At 33.2% G+C, this 11,727-nt stretch overlaps 1 protein-coding gene across 1 annotated transcript in view; it reads left to right on the forward strand.

Annotated features, from left to right (window-relative positions):
- Nucleotides 1-11,727, forward strand: part of BRIP1 (BRCA1 interacting helicase 1) — a 307,450-nt gene that overhangs the window by 219,493 nt on the left and 76,230 nt on the right. Inside the window, 1 exon segment of the mRNA XM_007947924.2 lies at nucleotides 11,494-11,606. Coding sequence (XP_007946115.2) covers nucleotides 11,494-11,606 — 113 coding nt within the window.

An 11,727-nucleotide genomic window follows, 5' to 3' on the forward strand; every position in this document is an offset into this window, starting at 1 on the left:
AATCACCAGGAAAAAGAAAGAGATTAAAAAAAAAAAAAAAAAATCGGTGGAGGACTGGTTAGGGCACCCGTGCTCTGTCTAAGCACACAGACTATCTCTAAGTATATTTTAAAATTCCAAAATTAAAATCTATTTTACATCTAAGTAAGCTGTCTCAGTTGACAATTTGTGTATTTGCTATGGGCGGTGAAAAATGAGGTAACAAAACTCTTTGTGTTGATCCCTCCTGAAAATCAATAAGTAAATGGATGAATTGCTGAAGTTAATTTTTTTGATTCCCATATTGTTTGAAGGAATGTTTTAGCATTATAAGAGGAAACATTTAAAATCACTAATTTTTAAGCAAGGTCGGGTGATAACCTTTGTCTTTATTTTCATCCCGATCTTCATGTCATTTATTTCATTAAAGGGAAAGCCATGCCTGAATATAGATAAAAGGTAAACTTTTGGGTAATTAATAAAACAAATGTGAACTTTTGTTTTGATTTTTAAAAATTCTGAAATTTTTTTCTTGCATTCATCATATTTTTGGAAAGGATAAGATCTTTGTCGACCTTTATGTTTTAATTTTGCTTTCAAAGTAGGTTGAAGTCTTTAAAAGTGAATTTTCACTCTGGGGACTTGGGTAGTTAGTTTATACTTAACTATTTCTGTTGGCACAGAATATAATCAACAGCAGTAGCTTGAGGGAAATGATGAGATTTTTTAACTTCTCTCAAAATAATTTAAAAGTTTTTATTTTTTTAAATTCAGAGAAAAATTTTGGTTGTCTTGGATTTTAATTAATGTATTTATCAGATCTCCTTAAACCCTACGGGATTCAGATATGTAGTAGCCTTTGAATAAGTGTGTCACAGATTTTTCCAACTATAAAGCTTCAGGGTCTGCTGGCAAAATCATTCTTAATTGAGAACCACTGCTTTTTAGTAAGGTGAACACATGTATATTGTGAATTAAAGGAAACATTTGCATTTATTTTTAAATAATTTTTGTCAAGTTGAAAAAAATCTGATAAAGCTTTTATTAGGAGCCTAACACATACTAAATACAGTAGGTGACTTCTTATAATAACTATAATCCCTTGGCTCCCATCTATATATATATATATATTTTTTTTTTTTTTTTTTTTTAAAGAGAATTTTGGATGTAATTATAATAATCTTTGTGGAAAGAGTATCATGCTTCAGTTGTTGAACAGTGGATAATGCAATTTCTACAGGTAGATTTTTAAGCTTTCAAGTAGATTTTCAGTATCTTCCCAATATTTTTACATCATTTCTCTTATATGTACACTTTTTCTTGCTCATATATGTTTTTAAATGTCCTAGTGATTAATTACATGAATTCTTAGTCTTAGCCTCCTCTCACTGGGTTTTGCCTTTCCTTTCTATCCCTGCCATCACTACCAACTCAGCCATTGAAAACCCTGTGGAATATAGTTTACTCTTACATACATGGGGTCACCATGACTCCAAGTCAACTCAGTGGCCGTTGGTGCAATGTTAATTAAATTTTCTCAGAAAATTTGAGATCAGTTATAGAAGTTATTTAGAAAAGGGTTTATGTGAAAGCTGTTCTCTGTATCCTGCCAATGGGCATATTTTCACTGATATTTCATAGAAAAGTAGTCACTCCATTAACAGAAGCAATTAATTTTGTAAGTCATCCAGTTATTTTATAAATCACCCAAAATAGTGCCTATACATTGAGTAGTATATTCACAGTTTCTTCAGAAAGATTTGGTACAGGTGTTAAAACCATGGTTTGAGGTGATCAGCCTCAGGTATTGACTAGATGACCCATATAATGTTTGTCAGTCCTATGAGTCTTTATAACATATATGCAACAATATGAGAGAATGGAAAGCCCATCCAAACCAACACTAGTTTTAAGAAATACGGGATAAGTAATGATTTTCCAGCCCACTTATCTCTATAATATGGTGCTTTATTGTTTCATGTTCCTTATCTCTTCCTTCTCCAACTAACTTTGTGAGATAAGGTTGGCAGGAATTTCTTTCTTCTTTTAACAGATGAATAATTTGATAAAAGAAAATTAAATGGAGGTACTGTGACTTGCTCAAGCATGGATAACCTAACTAAATTGCCACAAGCCTATTTATTCTTTTAAAACTGTTTTCAATTAGCCCTCTATGTAATAAGCATATCAAAGTTAAGTTTTCCTGCATATCTTAAAGTATTAACTATCTTTTTTCTTTTGGAAGGAAAATGTTAATTTCTACTGTTTGTCTTGACAAATTATGTTCACAATAAAAAAAAGCTAGTATCTAATGCTCTATACCAACAAGTACTTTATTATTTAAAGTACCTGAGAGTGTTTAAATGTTGCTAAATAACTAATAAACAATCTTGGATAGAATGTATAAGCTAAATTATTACAATTAGTAAGGTTGGATATGTTGAAAAAAGGAGGTACCTGATTTGAGTGGAATATATTTTGTTCTATTTTTTATATTTGAAAATTTTAATCTTTTCTTTCAATACTAACATTTATGATACAGACCTGAATATAGATTTCTCAGCAAAAAAGTGTTTCATCCAAAGTAGTCTTAAAGCATATATGAGATAAGTTAGATCACTATTATTATGTCATGATTCTTATTTTTTGGTAGATTGTTGTCAAGCCCCAATGTAACAGGAAACATAAGTGACAATTGAAAACAATTTCCAATGTGCTTTTTTTTCCCTTTTCTCTCTTTCTCTCTGTCTTTTTTTTTTTAAGAGCTTGGCTGCTTAACTCTTGGCAGAAACCCATTTTGCTGCAATAAAAAAAAAAAATTATACTATATTTGGTTAGCACGGTGTTTCAGAACTCTTGAAAATATGCCAGATCAAATAAAACCAGCTATATTCTTTTTATCTAGCTAAATCGTTTCATATGTAAGATCTTACACTGAGTTTAGAATTCTAACCATTGGAATTTATATTGTGATACTTACCCTGATAAAAGTGTTTACATTGTGATGATATAGAGTAGTAAATGTTTCTAATGCACATTCTCTGTCTTCCAGATTTGGTTTGCCCTAAATGTTTAGTTTTAGGTCCTGTGTCTTGGCTAAAGATAAAACTGTTTTTCTTGAGTGTTTGCTGGACAATGTGTTTATTTTTACTGAAGCAAAGTTTTCTTAATATTTTTATTAGTAAGTTTAGCTGATTATTTATTCTTAGTCTTATTTGGAGGCTTGAACTTTTATCTTTTAAGTTTACATTCAAGAAAGAAATTGTATTCTATGTCGATTGTTTTCAGGAAGGCATTTATTACTGAAATTATATACATATTTATATGTATTGGGATAAAATTCATCATCATTCACGTGAGTTTGTAGTAAAGTGAAAAGATACATTAAAAATGTCCAGCTCAGATTTATCACATCATTTGTTTCTTCAGAAGCTACTTATAAAACTTATAAAAAGATATTCTTGTAGAAAGCTATTTACGGCCAATTTGAGTTGCCCTACTTCCGTAGTGATATTGCCTTGGAAACCCAAGGAAGGGTCGCTATGAGTCGGGGCCGACTCGACGGCACATAACAACAACAACAACAACAAGTAGAAAAAATCATCTAATTTTCAAAATTGTGCTCCAGATTTCTTGTTGATATATGCAGTATAATTCTTTTGGTTTATGTTATACTTTCTATTACTGCTATAATTAGGTTGGTTATGATTTCCAATAAAACCAAGATATGGAGGAATTAATAGAACTTACTGTTAGATCTGAAATATATTACGATGCATCTATCATGTATTTTTACATGATTATAAATATTGCCTCAGACTTGATTACCTGTGTCTTTGCTGCTTATACTTATATATCAGTCAGGTTAGCATTTGATGTAGATATATTTTCATTTGTTTAGAAACTATTATATTCAGGGTGCTTTTTATTTTGTGTTAACTTTGAACTCCAATTATGAAAAAAAAATAGTTTTGTGAATTAATGCAATATCTGAACCAATGAGTTGCAAACTTTAACAACTACAAGGGCTAAACAAGTAATTTAAATGTGCAAGCTAATTGAGGACAGTGGTGCAATAGCCAGATTTTATATGTTGTCAGATAATTAAATTACTTTAAATCATACTAAGGGCCACAGAGAACACAACTGTGGGCCTTTAGTTTGCAACTTCTGATAAAATAGTTTGCCTTGTCCCTCATGTTCACTCACCTCTCCAAAATTACATTTTGTTTGTTATTACATATTTGTTGGGACAGGGAGCAAGTGGTTTAAAGTCTTTCCAGAGTGTACAATTAAGTAAAGCTTTCTATTTTGGGAAAGTCTTGTAAAATGTATTTGAAAAGTAATGTTAACTGATCTAAAAGATCATCTTTCCAAACCACATTTGAGTTCACTCTATGGTGTTTACTTCCTGTCAAAACATAGAAAAAACATTCACAGTTAAGTTCCATAATATTAAATGTCTATCTCATTAGGCATTAAAGAAGCATTGGTCAACAGGTATAATGTTGTTAGACTCTATAACTAATGTGACTGTGGGCATGACCTCCCAAATAGATCAAAGACTAATCTCTTTGACAGTTGCAAGATGGGAAAGCTTGCCATAGGCGTTTAGCTGCTGCACTGAAACTGTTTGTTTGGAAAGCATGCCTGAGGGATAAGATTGTGTTTATAAGGATGAGCAGGTAAAAGTAAAAGATTGTCTTTTGACATTTCAACTAATCCCTTCCAGCCTTTGGTTTACTTAACATTTAGGGTATTTGCTGGCAGGAGAAACTGGCTTTTTCACATATGTTATATGTCATTTTAAATTGGGCATTGATTTTCATGGCTGATAATCCTTAAGTGTACAGTGAAATAGATTCTGATGTCATTAAAATGAGGTGTTTCGGCTCTCTCCTTTTTCTAAACCTTTAGTTGTGTGGTATCTCAAACATAAGGAGCTCTTATGGCATAGTACCTAAAGCATTGACTGCTGACAAGAAGGTTGGTAGTTCAAACTCATCAGCCACTCCACAGAAGGGAGACTGTTCAGTCTACTTCTGTAAAGATTTACCACCTTGAAAATGCTACGAGTTGGAATCAACTCGATGGTAGTGAGTTTGGAGTTTAAGTTTATCCCAAATATAATTTTTTTATTTATTAATTTTTAAAAATCTATTTCTTCATATAATAAAAATATGTCAAAATTAATCTTTATATATAGTTCATTTCAAAAGATTTTGTTTTTATGTTTCAACTAAAATAATTCCCCTGGTTAAAATATTGACAGCATTTAAAAAACTATTTAGATTGTAGAAAGTATTTGAAACTTTGCAAGAAATTGAAATAATTTAGTCATACAGAAAAGTCAATTTTTTTGATGAAATAACTAATAAAAATAAAAATGAGGTAATTTAATCTAATAGATGTTACGTTTTCTCTAAACATTGCATTTATAATTAATGTTTCCTATAGCAATTATTATTGTAGACAGAACGATCAAAATAAAGTGTTAGTCTGTAGTATATGAAATTTTGAAAACTCCTAAACTATTATGTCTGGAAAAGGGTGAATGCCAAATCTCTTTGAAGAAAATACTGTTTAATAAAGTACTGTAAAATACTATAAAGAAACAACTTTAGTTACATTTTGGGAAATATATATATTTTTTCCAGTTGGATAGAATTTTTAAATTCTTCTTCAAATCTTCAACTATTATAATCACTTTATTGTTGTATTTTCAGAAATTATTTTAATGTTTTCTATGGTACCATTTATTTATATGACTTCAAGAAAGTCATCTTCAGCAGTTAAAGGAAAGTTTATTTTCTTTATTTTCTAGTTACAAAATTTTCATTTAGAATTGGACACACTCTTTTTGAGGGGGTATAAAATGAAATTTTTACCTACCAATTTGAAAGGTACTTGTCGGGAGTGTACTCATCTTTCTCTCCTCAAGATATCCTTTGTTTAAAAAGGTTAGTACAGTGAAACCTGTGTGAGAGAGTTGGAACTCAGTGAGACTTCTTTGCTTTTCCAGGTCTTGCAAGTTTTCTGCCTTTGACAAAGTGCTTACCACTTTTATATTGTTCTGTATTAAGAATCCTACCTCATAAACACCCAGTGAGTTTTCCTTCTGTGACAGATTTCTGCCTTACACAGGTTCTGGCTTTCACAGGCTTTACATCATTATAGAATCTCTAGTAGACTCTTGAGTAGTTTTATAACTTATTAAAACTATTAAATTCTGTTAATTTATGTCAAAGATCCAACGTATTTTTAAGAAAGTAACTTTTTGCAGCTTTACCTGGGCTGATACTACAAAAATATACTATTTGATAACCTGTCCAAGAATGCTATATAGAGGATATTTTAAAAAATCTGCCTAACTGAAGGGAGCAATTCCTACTGTATCACATTGGATTAACCAGTGGCTAGGAATTGTAATCCATTTTTGAGCTTCTAATACCAACAGTTTTTTATAGGTGGATAAATTGCTGTAATTTGAATTTGAGAACCATTTCTTGTTTAATTTAGGTAGAATATTATCTTACTTGTTTTTTTCTTTCTCTTGAATTCTTTAAAAGATATTTTGTTGTTGTTTTTGGGTGCTGTCGAGTTGACTCCGACTCATGGCAACCCTATGTACAACAGAATGAAACACTGCATGGTCCTGTGCCAACCTCACAATCCTTGCTATACCAGAGCCCATCGTTTCAGCCACTATGTCAGTCCATCTTGTTGAGGGCCTTCCTCTTTTTCGTTTACCCTCCACTTTACTGAGCATGATATCCTTCTCCAGGGGATGGTCCCTTCTGACAAAATGACCAAAGTAGGTGAGATGAAGTCTGGCCATTCTCGCTTCCAAGGAGCATTCCAACTGCACTTCTTTCAGGACAGATTTGTTAGTTCTTTTAGCAGTCCATGGTACTCTCAGTATTCTTTGCTACACCACAACTCAAAAGCATTGACTCTTCTTCAGTCTTCCTTATTCATTGTCCAGCTCTCACATGCATATGAGGCAATTGAAAATACCATGGTTTGGGTTAGTCTTCAAGGAAACATCTGCTCTTCAGCACTTGAAAGAGGTCTTTTGCAGCAGATTTGCTCAGTGTAGTACATCCTCTGATGTCTTGGCTGCTGCTTCTGTTGGTGTTGATTGTGGAACCAAGTGATACAAAATTTTTAACAACTTCAGTCTTTTCTCCATTTATTGTGATGCTGCTTATTGGTCCAGTTGTGAGGATTTTTGTTTCCTTTATGTTGAGATGCAATCTGTACTGTAGACTGTAGTCGTTAATCTTCATCAGTAAGTGCTTCAAGTCATCTTCACTTTCAGCAAGCAAAATTGTGTCATCTGCATATTGCCAGTTGTTAGTGAGTCTTCCTCCAATCTTGCCATGTTCTTCTTCATATAGTCTGCTTCTTGGATTTTTGTACAGCATACAGATTGAATAAGTATAGTGAAAGGATAAAACCGTGATGTACTCACTTTCTGATTTTAAACCATGAAGTATCCCTCTATTCTGTTTGAATGACACCTTCTTGGTCTATTTAATATATAAATACACACACACACACACATATATATATATATATTATGACTTTTATTATAATAAAATATACACAACATAAAATTTATCATTTAACCATTTTTGTGTGTATGTATAATTCAGTAGTGTTAAATACATATACAACGTATAGCCATCACTACTGTCTGTTTCCAGATATTTTTATCATCCCAAACAAACTCTGTACCCATTAAATAATAAAGCCTCAATATGCCCTCTCCCTTTTCCAACTTTCAACTTTCACATGCATGTGAGGTGACTGAAAAAATTGTGGCTAGTGTCAGATGCTTCTTAGTCATTAGAGCGATGTCTTTGCTTTTTAAAATTTAAAGAGACCTTTGGCAGTAGATTTGCCTGATGCAATATTCTGAATATTAACTTCTTATCAGATACATGATTTTCAGTTTTTTCCCCAATTTTGTGAATTACCTTTTCGTTCTCTTGATAGTGTTATTTGCTACACAAAAATTTATAATTTTGATGAAGTCAAATTTTCTATTTTTTCTATTATTGCTTGTTCTTCTAGTGTCATATCTAAGAATCTGTTGCCATATCAGAGGTCATGAAGCTTTTCCCATATGTTTTCTCCTAAGAGTGTTATAGTTTTATCTCTTAGACTTAGGTCTTTTATGGATTTTAGGTTGATTTTTGGATATGGTCTGAGGTATTGATCTAACTTTATTCTTTTGTATGTATATCCAGTTTTCCTAGCACCATTTATTGAAATGAATAGTCTTGGTACTCCGTTGAATAATCTTGGCACCCTTGTCAAAAATCAATTGACCATATATATGTAAGGGTTTATTTCTGGACTTTCTAGTCTATTTTCTTGGTGTATATGTCTGTCCTTATGCAGATATCCCACTGTTTTTACTTTTGTAGCACTGTAATAAGTTGGTTCATTTTCAGTATTGTTGGCTAGTTAAAGTCTCTTAAAATTGCATAGGAATTATAGGTTTTTCTATTTCTGTGAAAAACACCATTGAGAATTTGATAGAGATTGCATTGAGTCTGTATATCACTTTAGGCAGTATTGCCATCCTAAGAGTATTAAGGCTTCCAATCCATGAACACAGAATGTATTTTCAGATCACATTTATTGAAAATGTAAACATTTTGTCAGAAAATCAAGAGCTTAAGGTATTCAATCTGTGTCTTTCCACTTATTAGGGAAAATTGAATAAAGAGTATATGAGATCTCTCTGTACTATCTTTGTAACTTTTTTGTAAATATAAAATTGTTACAAAAGTAAAAACTGAAAGATGAAATATAATTATTTAAAACCCCCACCCCCCAAAAAAAATCACTGCTACTGTGTCAGTTCTGACTCATTGCTACTCCCATTGGGTTTCCAAGACTATAAATCTTTACAGAAGCAGACCACTTCATCTTTCTTCAGTGGAGCCTTAACCACTACATCACCAGAGCTCCTAATTGTTTAAAGTATAAATAATAATAGTGTATTGTAGAGTTTATATGGAGCTCTGGTAGCATAGTGCCTAAGGCGCTTGACTGCTAACCAGCAGCTGGTGGTTGAAATCCACCATCCACTCCTCGGAAACCCAAGGAGGGGTCACTGTGAGTGAGGTCGGACTCCAGGGCACATAACAACAACAACAGCAGAAGTTTATATCTATATAGAACTAAAACATGACAAGAAAGAACAGGAGAGGGAAATGGAAGTCTGTTGTTATGTAGTGCTTACATTTTATATGCAATTTAAAAAAAAAACCCAAATTCACTGATGTCCAGTTGAATCTGACTCATAGTGACCCCTCCTTAGGTTTCTGAGGCAGTATCTCTACAGAAGTAGATTGCCCAGTCTTCCTTCCAAGGAGTGGCTGGTAGATTTGAACCACCAGCCTTCTGGTTAGCAGTCAAATGCCTTAGGCTTTATGCCATGAAAGCTCCCTTATATGTAGTAGTGTGATATTACTAAAAAAAAAGACGAATAAGTTAAAGATGTTCATTGTAAAAGTAATCACTGAAAAGATAAAACAGACATACTGACTAATAAGCCAATAAGGGAAATATAATGTAAATATTTAAGAAAAATGCTTGATTTAATAAAAAAGGCAAGCAAGCAAGCAGATAGAACAAATAGAAAAGATAGTAAGGATTTAAATGCAATCATAGCAATAATTACATTAGATGTAAATGGCCTAAACTTATCAAGAAACAGATTATCATACTGGATAAACATAAGAGAATGAACTACTGATACAGGTTACAACATGGATAAATTTCAGGTTGTTACAGTAAATGAAAGAAGGCAGTTACAAGATACTACATACTATATAGTAACATTTACATGAAATTCTAGAAAAGGCACAACTACAGTGACTGAAAACAGATTATTAGTGGCCCAGGCTAGCAGTAGGGATTGACTACAAAGGGACAAGAGGGAACTTTTTTTTTTTTAATTTTTATTGTGATCTGTGTGAAAGTTTACAGAGCAAATTCATTTTCCATACAGCAGTTCACATACACTTTGTCCCATGAGATTGACTGCAATTTCATACAATGCAACAGCTCTCTTCCCATGTCCTCCCCATAGTTACCTCTTTGCTGTGTCCTTCCCTCCCATTCATTCCTGCCCCCTGAGCTGTCTCCCTGTGTATGCACAGCCCTTCTATTCTTCCATGATTGATCTCTCCAAGGAGTATATCTACCTAATGCAAATGTTTAGCTCATATGCCTATCTTTTGTTTGGCTGCAGCTAGGGGCCATAGACTCAGGGGTTTCACCAGGTTCTATCAGACCGCCAAACCTGGTCCCCCCCCACTTTTTTTTTTTTAATAATTTTGAGTTTTGTTCCACACTGTTCTCCCATTCTCTCAAGGATCTCCTACATATATGCCCCTCCAAGTGGTTGACAATGGTAACTGGGCAACATCTAGTTCATCCGATCTCAGTCATACAGGCTGAGAATCACATGGTATACCAGTCCCTTGGGCTGTTTCCATGTGTCTTTGGTTATCTTCATTCTTCTTTGCTCTGGGCAAGGAGAGACCCATTGTTGCATCTAGATGGCTGCTTGCAAGCTTTTAAGATCCCAGTTTCTACTTGCCACAGTAGTGTGTGGAACAATGTTTTTGTGTAGTATGTTATTCCAGTTGAGCTTGGTGTCCCCTGCGACCATGGTCAAGAGGGGACTTTCTGGGGTGCTGAAAATATATTGTGACTTTGGTGTTGTTTACATAACTGTATATTTGTCAAAACCCATCTACTTGCATGCTGAAAACTTGGGAATTTGATTATCTGTAAATTATATATCAGTAAAACTTATTGAAGTAATCATACAACTAATTACTTATATGCATGGGGGAATTTAAAGAATTTAGTAAGAATGAAAAAAAAATGTTGTAAATGAATTGAAAAAATTTTAGTACTGAAAACAAAGTCTCTCTACCCTAATAAACCACCACCTGTCTCTGTCAGTTTGTCATACTGTGATGACTTTGTGGTGCTGAGAGCTATGCCACTGATATTTCAAATACCATCAGGTTCACTCATAATGGACAGTTGATAGCAGAGCTTCCAGACTAAGACAGACTAGGAAGAAAAACCTGGCTATCTGCTTCTGAAAATTAGCCAGTAAAAACCTTGTAGATCACAACAGAACATTTTCTTATTCATTTGTTTGGGCACATTATCAGGACATTATCAGGAAGGATCAATTGCTGGAGGATGTTTAATGAAGTAGAAAGAATCCCTTGGAGAGTTGGATCAGCACAATAGCTGCAATAAGGGACTGTAACATGCCAACGATTGTGAAGATGACATAGGACTAGGCACCATTTTGTTCTGTTGTACATAAAGTCACCATGTATCCAAGTCAATTCAATGGCAGCTATCTCTATCTACCCTACTAATATGATATTCAAAGTATTAGAAGTTAATATCATTTTTAAGACTAATTATGTACCATATTTTTTTTATATATTTTTAAATTAAAAGGTTGAACTAAAGCGTCGATACAATGACCAGCATTCAAAACCAAGAGGTCTCTTACCTGGTCGTCAGTGGTATGAAATTCAGGCATATAGGGCTTTAAACCAGGCCCTAGGTAGGTAAGTGGAATGAAATTTGATATAATGTTATTCTAATATCTGTGACCAGCATTATATGTGGAGCTCATCTTGCTACTCTGTTCCTTATGATAAATTTGGAAAAACTTAACTGGAACCCTAA

This window comes from Orycteropus afer, unplaced genomic scaffold, assembly GCF_000298275.1.
Source record: "Orycteropus afer afer isolate SDZICR_OR568_19922 unplaced genomic scaffold, OryAfe1.0 scaffold00196, whole genome shotgun sequence".
In the NCBI taxonomy this organism is placed as follows: domain Eukaryota; kingdom Metazoa; phylum Chordata; class Mammalia; order Tubulidentata; family Orycteropodidae; genus Orycteropus; species Orycteropus afer.